This window comes from Thamnophis sirtalis, unplaced genomic scaffold (assembly GCF_051295495.1).
Source record: "Thamnophis sirtalis isolate CommonGarterSnake01/CBP01778 unplaced genomic scaffold, rThaSir2_p1.2 scaffold_7, whole genome shotgun sequence".
Classification (NCBI taxonomy): Eukaryota; Metazoa; Chordata; class Lepidosauria; order Squamata; family Natricidae; genus Thamnophis; species Thamnophis sirtalis.
This window is the reverse complement of record NW_028261387.1, coordinates 24164844-24185458: the sequence shown is the minus strand read 5'-3', so window position 1 is coordinate 24185458 and position 20615 is coordinate 24164844. Positions and strand designations below refer to the sequence as shown.

Sequence of the window (20615 nt, the reverse complement as noted above, 5' to 3'; positions counted from 1 at the left end):
AACGTGATCATTAAGCAAATCAGGATTCCCCCATTGACTTTGCTTATCAGAAGCTGACTGGGAAGGCCACAAATGGTGACCACATGACCCTGGGACACTGCCACAGTCATTAACAGATTAACAGAGTTGGGAGGGACCTTGCAGGTCATCTAGTCCAACCCCCTGCCCAAGCAGGAGACCCTACATCTGCCTCTACCTAGGATTGAACTCACAACCCCCTGATTGTAAGGTGAGAGCTCCATCTCTAGGCCACAGCAGCGGGTGTATAAATACATGCCTGCGGCCAAGTGTCCACATTTTGATCACATGGCCTTGAAGATGCTGCGACGGTCATAAGTGTAAGTCACTTTTTTCAGTGCCATTGTAAATGGCAATGGTCGCTTGTAAATATTTATACATTTTGAATTTTGCCATCTTCAGATTGAAGCCGTTAAATTAATTCAGACAGATTACTTCCTTCCAATATGACTATAACTGCAATAAAGTATGTATATTTATATATACCCAAATTTCGGAGACATCCAGTTGAAAAATATACAATTCCAATGCAGGCATAAATATTATAGCAGGAAATTGGGATCTAAAAATATATTTAAAAGATTAGTTTCCTGTCATTGTGATTATTAAAACCTTATCTATATAAAAATGTGTCTGCTAAATTTCAGGCCACAAATGAGTTAATAGTCATGATGCTGCCTTAGAAATATGCCTTTGCAGTTCAGCCTATAGTAGTCAGACTGATATTTTTATCATTTCCGCACTCTAAGAATTACAATTACATAGCACATGTCTGCCTTGTTGTCGACTAGTTTTCCTACAATGCCCTCTACAGGTTCAATCTAAATATACCATTCTTAGAAACATTTCAAAAAACAATTCTTTGTTAAGAGTGCTCCTAATAGAAACAATATTTTTTTAAACTCACCTCTGGATACTGTACAAAGTTCTATATGTTTGCCTCATTGAATCAGTTTATAGACATTAATGACATAAACTTTTCTATCAAAATGTACCCTTTTGACCTACCAGCAATTATTCAACTCCTGCAGCTTCTGAAAATACAGAAAACTCACAAAATCCTATCCCAATCGATGATTTGCATTGGAATATATGAAGCCACCCTTTAGAGCAGTGTTTCTCAACCTTGGCGACTTTAAGTCCTGTGGAATTCTGGGAGTTGAAGTCCACAGGACTTAAAGTCGCCAAGGTTGAGAAACACTGCTTTAGAGTTTTAGGTGGGATGCACAGAGAAATGTTACCACGGAGGATAACAGCATGGGAAAGAGTATCACCAAACCTAACATGTTTCCCCGAAAATAAGACAGGGTCTTATTTTCTTTTGACTCCCGAAATAAGCACTTGGGCTTATTTTGGGGGAGGTCTTATTATTTTTGAGGTGCAAGAGGCAGCGAGTGTGGTCACCTCATGGCTGCTGCTATGTTGCAATATTTTCATGGAGGGCTTATTTTGGGGGGAGGGATTAATTTAATACATGCGCTCAAAAGCCCAATTGGGCTTATTATCCGGGGAGGTCTTATTTTCAGGGAAATAGGGTATTTCACCTTGTGCATTACAACAGAAAATGAGCAATCCATCAAGCTGAGTCCTAATTTCTTTTAGCTATGGCTTGTTGAATATAGTGTTGCATACAATACATGTATGCCAGGAGTAAAATGTTACTGGTTTGGGCTGGTTCACCCAAATTGGTAGTTTAAAAATGCTTTAAAGGGTTTTTAAAAAGTTCTGACAATCATGCAGCACAACTGATTGTCACACAGTTGATTGTTGGAACTTGTTTTTTTACTTTTTTTAGCATTTAAAAACTGCTGGTTCACCCAAAGGGGGGGGAGAGATGAGACAGCAAAGTCCAGAACTGCATCATGGGAAGAGGAAGAGATTGAGCATAGCCACTCCCTACAATTTCCCAGGCAAAATTCCATAATGTCTGAGATGGAAATCAATATATATGGAGGTCACCACATTACAGAAATGAATCTATAAATTGTTCACTAATTTCAAGAACACTTTTAACTATGTCAATGCAATCCTTTTGAATGATGTCAATATACAGTATAGTTATGGAAGTATGCAGTAACAAAAATGATATGCTGACATATAAACCCCTCTGTGTTTTCCCCATAGCTTTCCCACCCCCTACTAATATCAAAATATTATCTGATAAACAGAAAGGAATTTCTGTTAAATGGGAACCTCCTAAATCTATTGGAAAAACACTTTTATGGTACATAGTGGAATGGATTTCTGCAAACTTCAGTCATTTTCATCATAGCATTGTTGCATGGAAGAAAGTCCCTTTCCAAAATACATCAACTTCTATTGAAGGTAAGCTACAAGTCAATTATTTTGGTGTCTTCACAATAGAAATGAAAGATTTATAGGTAGATAGATAAATAGATAGATAGATAGATAGATAGATAGATAGATAGATAGATAGATAGATAGATAGATAGATAGATAGATAGACAGACAGACAGACAGACAGACAGACAGACAGACAGACAGATAGATATGTACAGGTAATCCTCAACTTATAACAGTTCATTTAGTGACTGTTCGAAGTGACAATGGCCATGAAAAAGTGACTTATGACAAATGTTCACACTTATGACAATTACAGCATCCTGATGGTCACATATTCAAAAACTTGACAACTGACTCATAATTATGACGATTATGGTCTCCCAGAGTAATGTATCTCCTGTTTGCGACCTTCTTACAAACAAAGGCAGTTCACTTAACAACCGCCTTACTAACTTAACGACTGCAGTGCTTAACTTAATTCTGTGGCAAGAAAGGTCATAAAATTTGGCTAAATCCACTGAACAAATGTCTGTTCTATTAGCAACAGAAATTCTGGGCTCAGTTGCGGTTGTAAGCTGAGGACTACTTGTACAATATCTAATAACACAGGATTACCTCTAGTAAACATATATATTTTGAATCCTAGTAATCTAGAATGCTTTTTCAAAGGTGTGATCTGCTTTAAATCCAAGAAAACCCCGATCTAATAAATCATGGATTTAAAAAAAGGTATTAAAATCATAAGAACATTACAGTTATTATGCTGGGTGAGACTGAAAGTCACCATTCATTTCTCACAGCAAGTAATCAAATGGAGGACGTGTACAATTGAGTCTTTCCATTCAAGACTCTCAACAACTGGTATTCATGGACATCTGGAGTTAACAGATGGCTGTCATAAGTATTATAATCAATTGTCTTATCTTCCATGAATTTGCCTGCTTGTCTTTTACAGCTACCCAAGTAGTTTTCACATGGATGAATACAGCTATTGTAAGAACATAGTGAGAGAGCCATTTAGACCTCACTTGGATGGGAAGTAAATGGACTCATTAAAAGCATTTCCAGAATGGATGTGCCTGAGGTTAATGCTATTATTGCTCATGTAAAACAGTTAAATCATGATTTCCTTCTTAGAAAAAGGTTCTTTGGATGATGACGATTCCTTTTAAGAGTATGTATTAGAACCGAACCTCCATAAAAGTAATGTGATGTTTTAAACTTCACCTTCACAGAAGGCATCGGAATGGGAGAGAACTCTGTCATTTCAGTATACGCTGTGTATCAGAAAGGCATCAGCCGAGCCAGCTCTATCCAGAGTGAGTACAACTCAAGCAGACAAATTGTAAAAGATTAATGATAGTTACTGATATAGAAAATTTCCAGCTACATTTCGTCCAAACCATAGGTTTCTTTTATCTGGGTGTGTACTCTACAGATTGTGTGTGTTTATGAGTTTCTTTCAGTCAATCTTGTCTCTAGATGATTGCCTAGTCCTAGGATGGAGAACCTGTGGCATGTGTGCCACGGGGGCACGTAGAGCCCTCTCTGCGGACAACCCAGCCATCACCCCAGCCCAGCCCCACCATGCATGCATGTGCACCTCTCGCCGGCCAGCTGGTGTTCAGGTCTCTGCCGTGCGAGGGGGCAGGGCGCATACATGGGGGGCACTTGCATTGCATTTTGGGGCCTCGTGCATCCCCCTGTCCCCTGTTTTGGCTTTCAGGCTGGTGCAGGAGGCCTTCCAGGTGCAAAACAGGGTGCCGGGGGGGGGGTGTTGCACACACATTGCATTAAGGGTGTGCGCGCTTTTGGCACACGGTGGCAAAAAGGTTAGCTATCACTGGCCTAGGCAAGTCCCTGCAGTTTTCTTAGCAAAATATTTGGAAGTGGTTTGACATTGACTCTGCCCTAAGGATGAGATTGAGTGACTATTCCAAAGTCACCCACTCGGCTTGGTGCCTAAGGGAACACTAGAATTCGCAGTCACCCAGTTTCCAGCCTGCCCTAAATAGCTACACCAAACTGGTTCTCTACAGATGGAACAAAGAATGACGCTCATCCAAAATAGTATTTTATTTTTAAGACTTGTCTAGAACAGAGTCTTACCCCCAAAGTATTTTGCATTCAAAATCTTAATGTTCAATCATGAAAGCATGTGAAACTAAATTCAGGTCTGTTTTTTATGTCATCCAGAAAGCAGGGTGTGTGTGTGTGTGTGTGTGTGTGTGTGTGTGTGTGTGTGTGAGAGAGTGAGTGAGTGAGTGAGTGAGAGAGAGAGAGAGAGAGAGAGAGAGAGAGAGAGAGAGAGAGAGAGAGAGAGAGAGAGAGAGAGAGATTTGTTTTCAACCTCTCAATATTCCATGCGTATAGTCAAGACTATGGTTTTCCCAGTTGCAATTTATAGCTGTGAAAGCTGGACCATAAGAAAGGCTGAGCGCCAAAGAATTGAGGCCTTTGAACTATGGTGCTGGAGAAGACTCCTGCAAGTCCCTTGGACTGCAAGGTGATCAAACTAGTCAGTCCTATAGGAGATCAACCCTAACTGCTCTTTAGAAGGCCAGATCCAGAAGATGAAACTCAGATACTTTGGCCACCTAATGAGAAGGAAGGACTCACTGGAGAAGAGCCTAATGCTGAGAAAGACTGCGGGCAAAAGAAGAAGGGGACGACAGAGAATGAGGTGGCTGGATGGAGTCACTGAAGCAGTAGGCATGAGCTTAAAAGGACTCCAGAGAATGGTAGATGACAGGAAGGCCTGGAGGAACATTGTCCATAGGGTCGCGATGGGTCGGACATGACTTCGCAAGTACTAACAACAACAACAATTCCCTGCTGGATTCATGATGTAAAGGGATGTATAGGTATTGTCAAGAAGGCAAAAGAATTAAAAATTCTTGTGCACCACTGAACATATCATCCAATCATGCAACCTAATGAAATACAGAGTAGTGGATGCAGACCTAATCTTTCAGTTTCTTGTCCTTCACTGAGAAGGCGGCATACAACAGTTCATTTAGTGACCATTCAAAGTTACAACAGCACTGAAAAAAGTGACTTATGACCATTTTTCACACTTACAACTGTTTCAGCATCCATATGACAATGTAATCAAAATCCAGGTACTTGGCTGCCGGTTCATACTTATGACCATTACTGTGTCCAAGGTTCATGTGATCCCCTTTTGCAACCTTCTGACAAGCGAAGTCAATGGGGAAGCCAGATTCACTTAACAACCATATTACTAACTTATCAACTACAATGATTTGCTTAACAACTATGGCAAGAAAGGTCATAAAATGGGGCAAAACCCACTTAACAGATGTTTCATTAACAGAAATGTAGGGCTCAATTGTAGTCCTAAATCGAGGACTATCCGTAGACAGTCTGTTTTCAGACAATGAAATAGAGAAGAAGAAGAAAAGCAATGAAATAGAAATAAATTCATAAGGATGTGCAAAATCCAATCACCTTAAGCCACTGCGATAATAAAAAGTTAAAAACAGCCATTCAGATTGATATCTCAGCTCTGGTGATAAAAAGAAACTGATTCTTATAAATAAAGTTGGCAGTTCTGATAAAATCATACATTTATAGTATTTTGGTAACTTGTGGAAGATTCTGAAGATTGAGTAAAATTTGTTCTCTAGTTCTACCCACAGAAAAATCATACTGATACTGAAAACACTGGAAAAACGTTATTATGATTCAGAACTCAGTAAAAAGGACATTGTATCACTTTTGTTTGCAATATGTCTGTACTGTAGTGGATGACAATAAAATTCTTTTATTTAAAATAAAATCTGCCTCCCAAGTCCCAGCTGATCGGGAAGAAATGGGGATTTTGCAGTAACCTTCCCCTGGAATGGGGAGGGAATGTAGATTTTACAGTATCCTTTCCCTGTCATGCCCACCAAACCATGCCATGGCCACCAAGCCACGTCCACAGAACCGGTAGTAAAAAAAAAATGAATCCCACCACTGCCATAAACAGCTTTTAGACTACCATAAACCTACTGCAATCATTATCTCTGAGCCATCCAGAATCAAATATCCTCAATTGATACTTGACAATAAACTTTTCCTTGAAATTATAACTGGGATCTTCCACATAGTTACATCTCACTCCCCAAAGCCATCAGTCTCGGTTGAGAATATTTCTGTAGAATATTTCTGTTCAGTAGGTTTTCCTATGAACCAAATCATAACATCCCCCAAGAGTTATCTTCTGGCTATATATAATAAGTATATTCTTAAAGCTCCTTCATTGTTCTTAAGAAGATCCAGTCCATCACCAACCCATTGTGTCGTCTCCATTGTGATTAAATCTTTTTAATGGAAGGCCTATTCAGCCTCCCCTACAAAGTTTCCAATTGTCAAACAATTTAACAATTGCAAGTCTAATTTAACTGCTATCACCTGTATCTGGTTTTCATCTTTAGATGTAAAACTGTTGCTAATTCATCAAATCTTTGTCAAGATTTTCATCTAGAAGACATTTTTCCCAAAGTGAAAATATGGTATCTCCATAGGTCCTGTAAGACCAATCAAGGATGGTAAATATTTTACACAGATAAAATCTTGCAGAAATGTGTTTTTGATATTGTTTGTTCATGTGTTTGTTTAAAACTTGGTGACAGAATTTCCCTTTTAAAACTCTGGCAATTTAATTTTCATTCTAACACAGCTTTGAACAAAATGTCATTTCAAATTTAAGATGACATCTTAGTCCATTCATGTGAAAACTGAGAGAATTAATTATGTTCTTTAAAAGGAGCATTTAAAACTTTTTTGCTGCTTGGTAGAAGAAATGAAAAAGTCAAAAAATAACTCTCTTTTCTGGATAGAATGATGATGATTATTGTTGTTATACAAGTAGTCCTTAAGTGATCTTACAAGTAGTCACTTAGTTAGAGCCTGAAAATTTGGATTTAAAGTTCCAACATCTGCCTCTTTGTGGTTATGTAACCACATTTTGGGTGCCTGGCAACCAGCCTGCATTTATGGCTGTTTGGAATCATATGATTGCAATTTTGATGTTTTGCCAGAAACTGGCATTCACCTGTCACTATTTATGATCCAAATTGTGGGCTGAATGACAATTGGAAGTCAAGTGAAAGTTGTTGAATCACATGATGACAAGATTTATGGAATAACCCAGCATTAATGCTATTTCTAAAGTTCTCTAGGCTTTCCCTCAAAAAACCTGATCAGTAGGAAGTGTGACTGCTGGCTGGATCTTATAGTAGTGCTGTAGGTCCTGCAAGCCAAAGATTTAGCATAGTGACTGAGTAGATGATTTTCATGCAAAATCAATATAATGTTTGCAGGATACTTTAAATGAATCATTCTTGTTCTCACATTACAGAGGAATTCATTCATTCTCACTTTCTTATTTTTTTTTCTCTTTTCTGGGTAGCATTGATGAAAGAAAAGAAAGAACTTGACATTTCCCAAGAAAGGAGCCTTGCAGTCACCAGGGGTAGGAAAGAATTCTAATAATTGGAGGCGGGCAGGGGGAGAGATTTTCTGTCTGATCAGAATGCACAGCTTTTGCAACATTTGACATTTCAAAGTGGCAGTAAATGTTTATAGCATGCACTGACATGATTCCAAGAAAATAAAACTTCAGATTGCTTACACACATTAAAGACCTAAAGATGTAACCTATGATTACTCACAACTTGGAACCATCTAGATTTCATACATACAGATCAGAGGTGGGTTCCTACCGGTTCAAACTAGTTCGGAAGAACCGGTAGCGGTATGGTGGCCTGATCGCTGGAACCAGCAGTGATCCAGGACTGCCATGCCCCCAAACCGCTTCCCTGGTCATCACCACCATCTTGTTTTTGAGTTCTGCGCATGTGCAGAACAATTTTAATTAAACTGCACATGTGCGTGCAAGCACAAACTGGCAGTAAAGCCAGCCTGAACCACCCCCTGATTCAGACACATGCACACACACAAACACACATGGGCACCTCCACTGTTAAATTGTCAGTCATTGACCGAATTCTTGAATAGAAAATGTGTGCATCCAAACCAACATGATAATTAAAATGAGTTCTTGGCTTGGTTTACTCTACTGTAGAGGTATCCAACCTTGGCAACTTTAAGATTTGTCAACTTCAACTCCCAGAACTTCTGGATATTGAAATCCACAGTTCTTAAAGTTGGCAAGGTTGGACATCCCTGCTCTACAGGAAATGAGAAAGCTGTTTCATTTCCCAATAATATAATTCACGACATACTATAAAATCAGCTCCCAAGCCCTCCACATAGTCATCACTATCTGAAGATCTCAAACCCTTTCAGGAAGTCATTGTCTTATATGTATGGAATTCAGAGACCACCCCACCAGTCAATTATTGTTTAGGTTTGGTCCTTTGGATTTAGCCAAACAGTTCTAATCCTGCTTCAGGCTGGCCAATCACGATTGCACTACCCCCATCTGCCATCTCACCCAAGCTTATGGTGCTCTGTGAATTTGCAAAGGTCTCTTCACAAAGTAAAGTGAATCAAGATTATGGCATTCTCCTACTATAAATACATTTGCCTAGGCAATTTGCAAAATATTCTTCCCAATAAGGTTCCATATGAGCAATTGCACAGGAGCCTTGATGAGTAAAAACTGGGGCATGTGATGGTCAGCATAGGTAAAGGCTATTAAGCATTTCTCATGGCTAGGAAAAGCCAGCTGCATCTTTTATTCACTCCCACTGAGAAGGCACCTTCAGACTTTTTTCTTCTTCTGGGATGTAGCATCTGCTACGCTTCAATTAATTGTGGACAAACTTCTCCACACTACTTGATTACTGTGTGCTCTGGCAAAAATGTCTCCTCCCTTTTGGATGCTGGTCTTGGTCATCTGGGGCCCTTTCTTTTACAAATTCAGTAGTGGACTAGTGGAAAGCTGGTGTTTTTCCGTTGCCACTGATGAAACAATGAAATGGTGGCCCTCTTTTGTTTTTTACTAGTTCACCAATGAAATAATTAAAGGATAGACAAAAAAGTCCTTTCTCACCCATGGAGAATATGTGTCTTCCTCAATCTTGAGCCTTCTACCTTATTTATTTGTTTATTGACATTGATGGAACAGTGTGGCAGGAGGCTGTCTTTTGTTTGTTTGTTCATTTATTTAACCAGTTGCATTTGACAAGAGTTCCATTATTCTCCCCTTTTTGCTCAAGAAACAGGAGAAATGGTAACGCTGTGGGAAGAGAACGATAACAAAAAGTTCTCAATAAATGCTGATTGGGAGATGGGAAGCAGGGATAGGACATAGGTCAGTCCATCAATAGGGAAAACAGAGGCCAAACGCAGAAGATGAACTTGCTAGATTCTAGGTTTCATCTACTTAAAAAGTAAGGCAACAATGGTGCCAATGAGTTTTAGAAAGGGGGAAGGAATTGGAGCTTTGAAAAATTACTTTGCCAGAGCACTTTTGAACTGGTGCAAGGAAAGATGGGTGGAGGCTGATTTTCTGGTGTTCAAGGATAAATTGAGACAGTGGTGGGATTTAGCCGATTCACACCAGTTTGGGCAAACCAATTGTTAAATTACCACCCCCACCCTTATCAAAGTGGATCCTGGGTGCTGCACTGCAATGGAGAAACAGGCAACAGAGCTGCTGGCATAAGAGAAGAAGACCGTGTTCCCTCTTCCTTCTCCATACTCCCCCTCCTTCCCTCATTCTGGCTGCTACATTTCCCATTGCAGCGCAGCACCCAGGGTCTACTTTGAGAATGGGCAGGGGATTTAACAACCTGTTCACGCAGGGTCAGTTTGTGCAGCAGAGCTGAAGGACAGGGATGCCTTTCATGGCCATGCCTCCCACAACAGCCAACCTGACCCTGGGCAAACCAGTTGTTAAATGATTTGAATCCCACCACTGGATTGAGGATGACATAATGTGTTCATGTCATGTCGTGTAAATGGTTTGTGGGACATCATTCCTCCAGGGCAAGCAGGACACTCAGAGGAATCCGGGGGCTTTGATTTCCATTTCTCATAGGTCCAGGGGGAATTTAAATTATAAAAAACAAGAACTTCTACCATTAAATGTAATTTAATAAATTACTATAACTATCTTTGGAAACCCATTAATGACCAAAGTCAAGAAACTCATGAAAGGGAACAAGATAACTTACCATATTTATTGCACTATAAGATGCACCGGACCATAAGACAAACATTAGCTTTAGAGGACGAAAACAAGGAAAAAAATTCTGCCTCTGTCTCCCAGCATCCATCCAGTATTCATCTGGCCAGCATCCTTGCAGCAAACAGCAAACAGCCTGGTCAGCACGTTATCGCAGCCCCAGCACATGGCTCATCAGGGCTCCATTCCATTGCACCCACCACCAGTCAACTGAGCGGAGTTTCTGCCACTGTCAGGGAATGCTGGGGCTTTTGCTGCTGAGCAGCTGATTGGTGGTTGGATCAGCCTCCCGAAATACCACTGATCAGCTGTTCTAGGTGGCGGGGATCATCACCACCTATCACTGCTGCCGCTGCAATTTGCCTTTTGCTACTGCCACCATTCACCGCCATTTGCCGCCAATCACCACTGATCGCCAATGCCATTCGCTGCCATTTACCAGTGCCACCGCCAGTCACTGATGGCACTATTTACTTACACTCTCGATCACTGGCAGCAGTGGTGATCAGCAGTGATTGACAGCAGTGAATATCAGCGGTGAATGGCGATGATCAGTGGCTGTGATCCCTGCCGCCTATAACAGCTGATCGGCGGTATTCCGAGAGGCTGATCCGATCACTAATCAGCTGCTCGGCAGCAAAGGCTCCAGCATTCCCAAATAGTGGCGAACAGCGGCAGTCGTGACAAGTGGCGGCAGTGACAGGTAGCAGCGGTGATGACAGGCAACAGCTGTGAAAGGCGGCAGCTGTGACAGGAGGTTGCAGTGACAGGCAGTGGCGGTGACAGACAGCAGGGGCAAATGCCGTTGTCGCACAACCCCCCTCTCCCCAGGCGCAGTATTTGATCTATAAGACACACAAACATTTCCACCCACTTTTGTGGGGGGGGGGATGCATCTTATAGTGCGAAAAATATGGTAGTTTTTAAAAAAAACAAAAATAAAGGTGGGACAATAAATATTACTTAAACAAAAAGCACTTTTTAAAAAAAATTAAAAGTGTAAGAAGTAATAAGACTTTTTTAAAAAAAAGATTTAAATACAGACAGAACAGGAAACCAAATAGAAACCACTGTGAGATGAGAAAAGACTCTCTGCAGTAGGATTGCTTTCATTGCAACCCAAACATGTTTCTCTTCATCTTAGCCTCCTTAAGAAAGATTCCTCAATAATTTTGTAGTGAAATAACTCAATTATTCCTCAATAACTTTTGGGAATTCTTTTGCGTGGTCAACTGAAGTTTCATTGATTTCACTTGGTTTATTCCAAGCAGTTGTCTTTAGATCCCCTCCATGGAGAGATCACATTCATAACACTCTGGATCATAAAATATTAGTGCAACATTTCAAAATGAGACAACCAAAACAATCAAGGAAATAAGCATGTTTTAATTTTAATAAGTCCTCATAACTACAATTCTACACATAGGTGCTTGGGAGTTCACTGTTCTCCATAATGTCTACTTTGAATAATATTGTTTCAACTTACATAGAACCATAGAAATAAATGGGATGTAATAATTTGAATGAATCTATCATTAGGGCATTACCAGAAATGACAAATCCCACATGAAAAGCTATTTAAAACACCTGCTGATCAATTGATAGCTCTGCTGAGCTCTTGGTCAAAAAATGTTACCATTACAGGGGGGGAGCCAGAATGCTAGAAAAAAAAAATCCACTAACTTTATCAATTGATCTACAATGGGCTGTAGATTGCCCAATCAGATTTGAAGCCACAACTCATTAAGCTTTCTGTTCTGTATATAAATCTGGGCACAATTTACTGAGTTTTATTCTTTGTTTAACTGGAAAAAAAAATATTCGGCTGAAATCTGTGGCTTTTAATTAGAAACGCAAGTAGTGTTGCGTTGAGTGGTTTACTGTTTAAAAAGCTGACAAAGAAAATAAAACATGTATCCAACTGCTCTTTACTTGCAGTATTGTCCCTAGTCTTCTGTTTCTTATCTGCCAGAAACAGTAGTAAAACTGTTTTAAAACAAAGGACCTTGCTAGAGTCTTATTTATTAGAATCTGGCAATTATCCTCTTCTCCAGCAGATGATAACACTTATCCAGTTGTTGTTGTTTTTTAAAAACCCAGGAGTTGCACTCTCTTGCTTGTTTTATTCTGAATTCATACAGAATGCATGGATGTGATATAAAATTTGTATATTCATCTTTCCCTTTCCCTCCCCACCTTTCTCTCTCTCTCAGGAAATGATGATTATGATACTGGGATTCTGTTGGGAACTGGTGTTGGAGTGGCTTTCTTATCAATCTCTGTTTTCACTTTGATTGCAATTAAATCGTGCAGAAAAAGGTACCAATCAGTCTTTGTCCCAGGCTTTGGTTAATGAAGGTTTAGTTTTATTTATTGATGTGTCAAATGAATGTAACCACGCATTTCTTGAGAGCATAATTTGGGAATGTACAGGCCCAATACAGGTAGGCCTCAAGTTATGACCATAACAAAGACCGCCCATTACAGGTACAAATCATGACAATCATTAAGGGAGGCACTCACATGATCCACTCAACAATTCCCACCTGCTCTCCCTGATATAGATGTTGAGCAGAGACTAGGGTGCCTCAGGGGTAGAAGATGTCCTGGGAAGTCTAGCACAGGCCTCAGAGACTGCAGGAGGGCTTGGGAGGCGTAGGGCTCCCTGAAGTACCTCATGCCATACTTCCCATTCGTTGGGCTCCCCTAAGGCTTTGTGCCTACTACCCACTCCACCCCAGCTTTAACTTCAAAACTGGTCATAAGTAGCTTTGGTTCATGATAATTTCATTTGGTTGCTAAGTGACGAGTCTGAAGTCAAGGACTACCTTGTATCAATCTTGATTTCCTTTATTGAAGCAGGACAAGAATCTTTGTCTCGCAGTGTAAGTGACTGTCTTAAAAGCAGCTTGCAAAACAAGTTGATATAGAAAAGCATTTGAGCTGAATAACACTGCTTCAAAAAGAAACCTTTTGCTCCTAGCACTTCCTCTCATTCCTTTCGTATTCTTCCCATCATCTTTGAAGATTAAAAAAAATGGTGAATGGAAAGAAAGAGGAGTGAAAAGAGGATATGCAAGGATAAAAGTTAGTAGCAGAAGACGTATTGGTTTAATAGCTGCTCAAAGCTCTTTACCAACACCGGTTTAGGTCTGCATTATGATGATCTATAGTTAGACAAGAATATGCAGCCACAATAAGTGTTGAAAATTACATTGATATTTCTCTCAGTTAAGAATGTGAATTCTAATCCATCATTTAAAAAGCAAGTTAACATGTTGTGTTTTTGTTTCAAGGGTTAACAAAATGGTTAGCTCGGTAGCACCAAAATGGCTTTATGAAGAATATCCCAAGATACAAAACAGCAAAGTAATCAAATATCTCCAGGTAATTCTTCGGATTCAAATATTTTTTTAAAAAAAAATAGAATTTATTTTTATTTTCAAAACAAACACAACACATAAAATCTTCCTTGTTTACATACAGTAGAAAGTGTATCAGTTGGTTACAAAAGATTTTTGTGCATCTCTTCCACAGTCATCAAGCATAATTCATATTAACTCAAGTATTTTAACTCAAATATTTATACATGTTACTCTTATACCTCCATTTTTATTTGACTATAATTATTTAAACGTCCTTCATCATAAAATATACCAAGATTTAAACATAACCACATACTGGCATTTCATTTAATATTTCTAAAATCCTCCAATAACACTGAATCCTTATGTCCTATTCTAGCCAAACATCCATAATATTTAGTAACAAACTTTTCTAATCCTCCTTTCCAGATCACTTTTTGCAATTTTCATCCAGTTTCCTTTTATTGTATCCATATATACATATGTTGTCATCATTATCCCTCCTTTATTTGACTATATCCTGTATCATAACAGTTTCCCCCTAATAATCAAAATTTAACTGTATCTAATTTAGTTTTATTTTAATTAACCTTTGTATATAATCCAAAAGGATTTCTAATCTTCCTTTCATGGGTACCATTCAATATTCATATCCAATTATTACTTATCATAACACTACACATTGTATACATTATTATCATTATCAATTATTTCTTTAACTATATCTATTACCACTAAATTTCACTTTTAACTAGTTTTAAGTTATATTCCTCCATCTATCAACCTGTATCTTTCCAATAACAAAACAATCTCATATCTTCTGCCATTTGTGGTACCAATCCTCTAGTCATCTTCTTGATCAGCTTTGTATGGACTTCTCTTAGCACCTCCTGGCTTATAAGATCTCTCATATAATCTTGATGCCCTCTTTCTGTTTCCTTATTCAGTTTGTCTTTGATTGTCAGCAGTGTTATCAAAACTTTTGTTAGTGGAATTTCTTTCTTTAAGTCCATAGGTTCTTTAATTTTATCTTCTTCTATATCTTGAACTTTGAAATAGATTTCCTCTCCATTTAATTCCTCTTTCTGTATTCCAGTCTTTCCATTTTCAGGAACAAACCAATTACCATAGATATCAGCAGGTTTAGTCTCTTTATATTCATTTTCCATTTGGGTGTTTTGAGTTTCTATCACCCCGTTTTGCATTTGATGAACATTTTCAATTGTTTCATCATATTTTCTTGTTATGTGCTCTAGGTATTCCAGTTTTTTCTCTACTATATTTGATAATTTCTGTAGTTCTGAAAATATATTTTGCAAAGTCAAGACCTCTATTTTTCCTTGGGATTGTGTCATTCTGACAAACACAGCTACTCTAGCTTGAAAGATCAACAAAATTAAAACATAGATTCACAAAGAACGCTGCTCTCACTTCTCTCTGGTCGAAAACATACTTCAAAGGGACATCTGTGTGCTCTTATCAGTCTGTAGCCAAACAGTAAAGCCTTGTGGCACCATTTTGAATACACAAAACTCCAATCAACAATACCTCCCAGCCTCCGGAGTGGAGACACTATTAAAGAGTTTCTTTTTGTATCTTTTTTGTATATCAAATTAGAAAAAGCGGTCCAATCTTTAAATGAGTTAGAAAAATACCCACAACAATAAAAGAGGAAAACTTTAGTCTGTAAATTACAGAGAGTCACAAAGAGAAGGTAGAAGAAGAAAACTTAATCTATCAATTTCAAAAGGTAGATTCGATCCATGTAAATAACATGTAAAAAGTAAGATAACCACTGTCCAAAACCATTTCAAATTCAATTCTTCTATTCTTTAATTTAAATAGGTTTTTGAGTTTTTATAGGCAGTCTCTTTTTTAAAACAATAACAATTCCTCACCAGCTGGAAACACTTTCTCTTTCCGTATCCTTCTGTTTTGGAGCCGCCCGACTTTGTCAGCCTTGGCTGGATTTTCTGTCACCAGCTTGAAGAACTTCTCTTGCTTCTTTCGAGGATTTTGCGATATCCCTGAGATCAGCAAGACGTATTCTTCCTGTTCACTGTCTCTTCGGGATGGTTTAGGTCCGTTTGGACCACCCAGTGGCAAAAGTGTTGGCTGTGGTCTCAGAGCATTGAGACCACACAACCATCTCATCGCGACATTGGCTCCTCCCTCCGGATTAAAATGTTTTTATGTTTGAGGAAACCAGGAAGTACTTAGATATCCATTTTTCCCCTTTCCTTTTTGAGCAGAGCATGATATAAATCCCTCAACTTACAACCATGCATTTAATGATGATTCAAAGTTACAAAGGCCTCAGAAAAAATGATTTATTGTCAGTACTCACACTTATGACAGTTGAATCACCACTATGGTTTTCTGATTACAATTTGGTGCTTGGCAACCAGGTTACGTTTACGAGTGGTTGTAGCATCCTGTGGTCACGTAATCACAATTTGCAACCAATTTGGCTGATTTATGGCAAACAAAGGCAAAGGCAGAGGTTGATAAGCAGAATTTACTTATCAACCTCTGTAAAAATTGCCATAAAATTGGGCCCAACTCAACTTATGACTGCAACAACTCCTAATTGTGATCATAAGTCAAAAGCTATCTATACTCAGAATCCTGTGATGCTGCTAGTACCTCAATAGGTGTCTGCTCCCTCCATTTTCCACCCTTTATGATGTGCCCACAAGAGTGCTAGAATATTCAACACTTTCTATGTTATTTTTCTGCTTAGGAAAATGATGCTGTGACAGACAATTTTTCCGAGCCATTTTTGGATGTTGTGGTAACTGAAGTTGAAGAAATATTGAGGCAGGACCACTATAGGGCTGTGGAGAAAAAAAAGGAGGGAAGCAAAACAGTTTCTGAGGAAGTCAGTAGCTCAGAAGATGTACTGTTTGCCAGCAATTTGGATGTGACTACAAGAAATGGGTACAAACCTCAGATTTCTAATAAGGCTCAATTGAGAACTAGTTCCAGCACCACCGGTGAAACACCTTTTCAAAACTGGGACACCAAATCAATTTCAATTGTTACGCCCATAAACAATTTAAGAAAAGATTACACCAGTCCTGTGGCTCCCACATGGCCTATTGTCGACCCAAATGAAAATAAGTCTTTATTTGATAAAATCAGCCTTATTCTCAGGAATAGTGGAAGTGGGCAAAGCAGGGGCGGCTCAAAAGATGAAGACCCAAGAACCCAAAAGACACACCAGTTGAGGCTTCTGCTTTCGGATGAAGATATTCAAGAACAGACTTTAATACCAGATAATCTAATTCCTTGCTTAAAAACAATGAATGAAGACCGGACCAACATGTCTTATTTCCCTCAAAACGCCGTTTACTATGACAGTTGAAGAAAAAGGATATATGCTTTGCAGAAAGGATGGAAACTCTGCATTTTCAAGCAGCGTAACTGAAGGTTCTCCATTCATTGTTTGAATAAAATTGAAAAAAGTACGTTGCAGCCACAATCTCAGTTTTCCTCTGACAGGTTGATTCATGTTAAAACATATAAAAAACAGTTGCTGGGATTGGGTATGTCTAATGAAAAGGAGGACTAGGGGAGACATGATAGCAGTGTTCAAATATCTCAGAGGTTGCCACAAAGAAGAGGGACTCAAGCTATTCTCCAAGGCACCTGAAGACAGAATTAGAAGCAACAGATGGAAACTGATCAAGGAGAGAAACTACCTAAAACTAAAGAGAAATTTCCTGACAGAACAATTAATCAGTGGAATGACTTGCCTCCAGAAGTTGTAGGTGATTCATCACTAGAGGCTTTTAAAAAGAGATTGGAGAGCCTGTTTGTCTGAAATGGTGTGAGGTTTCCTGCCTGAGCAGTGGGTTGGGCTAGAAGACCTCCAAGGTCCCTTCCAACTCTGTTATTCTAATTCTAACCTCTAATCCTAATGTTTATATTGTAATTAATGTGCGCATTGAATTAGGGGAGATCCAAAAGTCAACTGAACAAGTCAGAAGGGAAAATGATTTATGATAAAGTTACTTTACAATTCAAGATTATGAAATGAAACTGCAATATATGAAGCCCAACTTATTACACAACAAGGAAGTATACAACTGAACCATAGCAACAGGATGCATGTACAAGATATACCTCAGCTCACAATCAATATAAAGGAAGGGGAAACCCAGTTTTGAGGATCAGCCAGAAAAATATGACTAAATCCAGATATGTTGTGTCCGCAATCTGGCACACAGTACCTCCTTGGATCTGAAGTCATCAAAGACCATGCCAAATATCTATCATTTTAATGGGTAGCAGGAGGCTCCTCAAATTTAAAGTTCTGAGAGCCAAAGAAGTTATTTATCACTATTGACTATGATGTTTCATTACCCATCTAGGTAACATCATCAGTTCTGAGAGAGCGTAGTTCAACCCTGAGCTACAGATATTCTCTGTTATTGGAACTATTCACTAGCAGTGAGAAATAAACTGTTGTGCATCCTTTTATTCTCATCATAAGGACTCAATCAAGCTGAACTGAGTCAAGCTTAGCCCTGAAGTTTAGGAGATGACACATGTTGCTCCTCTTGGGCCAATTTGGCTTTGCTTGAAAAGCTACCGAGGACTGCTTAAGTGGCTATTTCTTCACTGTGGATGAAAGAGCAAACTGCTCTTCTTATCATCCTAGGAATTCTCCTGACCTCCATGACATGGATCCCTCTCTTCCAACCACCATTGCACTCTCTCAAAGGATGAGGAGGTGCAAAATGTTTCTGGTATCCAACCATTAAGGAAGCCTGTTTGTACCATGCCATAGAAATCTACAGTATGACCATATATGGAATAGAGTATGTAATTCTGGGTGCCCAATTGCAAACATTGTACTGAACATATCAAAAAGTTGGAGGAAAGGAGACTGGGAAAACTCACTGTCTGGTTTAGAAAAAAATAATAGTTTATGAGAGACCTTTTAAAATTATAGACAGTTATGATGTAGAGAAAATAGACAGAGATGATGTTGTTGTTAATTTGTCTTATAATACAAGGGATACTGAATGTTGAGGGATATGGAACAGTAAAAGAGCAAAACACATGAAATATAGTTGGACTATAAATTAACTTTTTCAGAATGTCATGATGGCTACCAACCTAGAGGGCTTTAAAAGGAAATTAAGCAGATTGAGGACATATTGGTGGAGGGCTACTAGACACAATTGCTATTTCTAGATTTTGAGGTTAAGAGCACAGATTACCAGTTCCTGGATACAACAGTGGAGATACTTCTATGTGATGGCTTCCCTTTGGAAGTTAATCATTTGGAAAAAGAACATGCTGGATTACATGGGCATTTACTCTTTCCTATACATATTGTAGTAGAATCTACCCACTCTTCATGGTCTTTTAAAAGAAAATTAGGTATTGATGAAGGAGCTCATTTTGAGAACCCTAAAATTAGCCTGGAGATATTGTTCCCCTCAGAACAAGTCACCTTTGAACATTCTCAAAAACATGAATGGCTTCCTAGAAATGGAATACCTCAATAACTCTAGAAACTAAAATTAGTAGCTGTTGATGCAGGAAGGAAATCGTAAGACAACCGCAACAGCCAGTTGGAGTGGAAATAAAAGTAATAAAGTATCTTTTTTGTCATTCTTTTCTTTTTGAAACTTTAAATCCATAAAATAAGAATATATGTCAGTCTTCTTACAATCTGGGAATGATTTTGTTCTGGTAAAAAATTTTTTAATGCTTTATACATTTAGGTTTTTTTTTTAAAAAAAAAAAGACTAGATAAATTCTCCTTGTATCACAAGAAGAAGAGGGTATTTTATGATTCAATAAAGACTTAAAATACAAGTTTTGTATGATTACTCAAAGTAAGTCCCATTGCTGTACACATCAAGCACAGTTTTAACAATATTTCACAGAACAAAACATAATGGTTCACATATAATGCATAAACCATGCTTTAGAAACCACCATGACAAAGAGTTCACGCATCATGTTAAGCTGAAAACAAGCCCCGGGTTTAATATGAGATATTAAAATTGTTTATTGTTGCTTACTATGTATATTTAAATACATAATCTTCCCTTTTCTGAATTAAACTCCATCTCCAAGTTTCATTTTTATCCTCAACTTCAATTAAGACCCTGATGAAGAGATTCTATACCGCCCCAAAAAATGCTACAATCCATTAGTTTTTAACATGCTACAAGCTTTCTCCCCCCCCCCCCCCATTTCTCTTGTATAAAATTAATATAGCTACTGTTCTGGAATTTGTTAGAATTGCCTGTCATATATGGGTTGCACAAATCAACATAATCAATGGACATGACAGCAAAAAAAATAGTGCTCTATCTCACCTTTTAATCATCCATAATTTTATTTTATATCTTGATCATCCAGATTTGGCAATTTTAAAATTTACTCTTCTATAAGCTTCCAGATGCCTGGTAGGGAGAGTACTGAATAGACTAGTTTATGTTTAAAATGAGAGAAATATTTTTATGAATTAAATCTTATTGGCATCCAATATTGACATGAATTAAATAAGAGCATCAAATGGCAGTAGAAAAATGATCTAAAAAATATAATGGTAGTATTTCAATGAAACACTGCTGATCATAAAACATTTTCTGCCCAGCCTATTACTGTGATCTGGAAAGTTCCCATTTATCACATTTAGGCATTGGATTATATTCATTTATAATTATATTTAATTATTGAAATCAATATGATTTCAGTTATCCATCTAGACCAGTGGTTCTCAACCTTTCCAATGC

General features: G+C 38.4%; 1 protein-coding gene across 1 annotated transcript in view; it reads left to right on the top strand.

Annotated features, from left to right (window-relative positions):
- IL23R (interleukin 23 receptor) overlaps positions 1-19672 on the top strand; it is a 49375-nt gene extending 29703 nt beyond the window's left edge. Inside the window, exons 10-15 of the mRNA XM_087719496.1 lie at positions 2143-2343; positions 3558-3641; positions 7742-7804; positions 12700-12805; positions 13783-13873; positions 16595-19672. Coding sequence (XP_087575622.1) covers positions 2143-2343; positions 3558-3641; positions 7742-7804; positions 12700-12805; positions 13783-13873; positions 16595-17218 — 1169 coding nt within the window. The 3' untranslated portion in view covers positions 17219-19672. The remainder of the gene's footprint in view (positions 1-2142; positions 2344-3557; positions 3642-7741; positions 7805-12699; positions 12806-13782; positions 13874-16594) is intronic.
- The last annotated feature ends 943 nt before the right edge of the window (positions 19673-20615 follow it).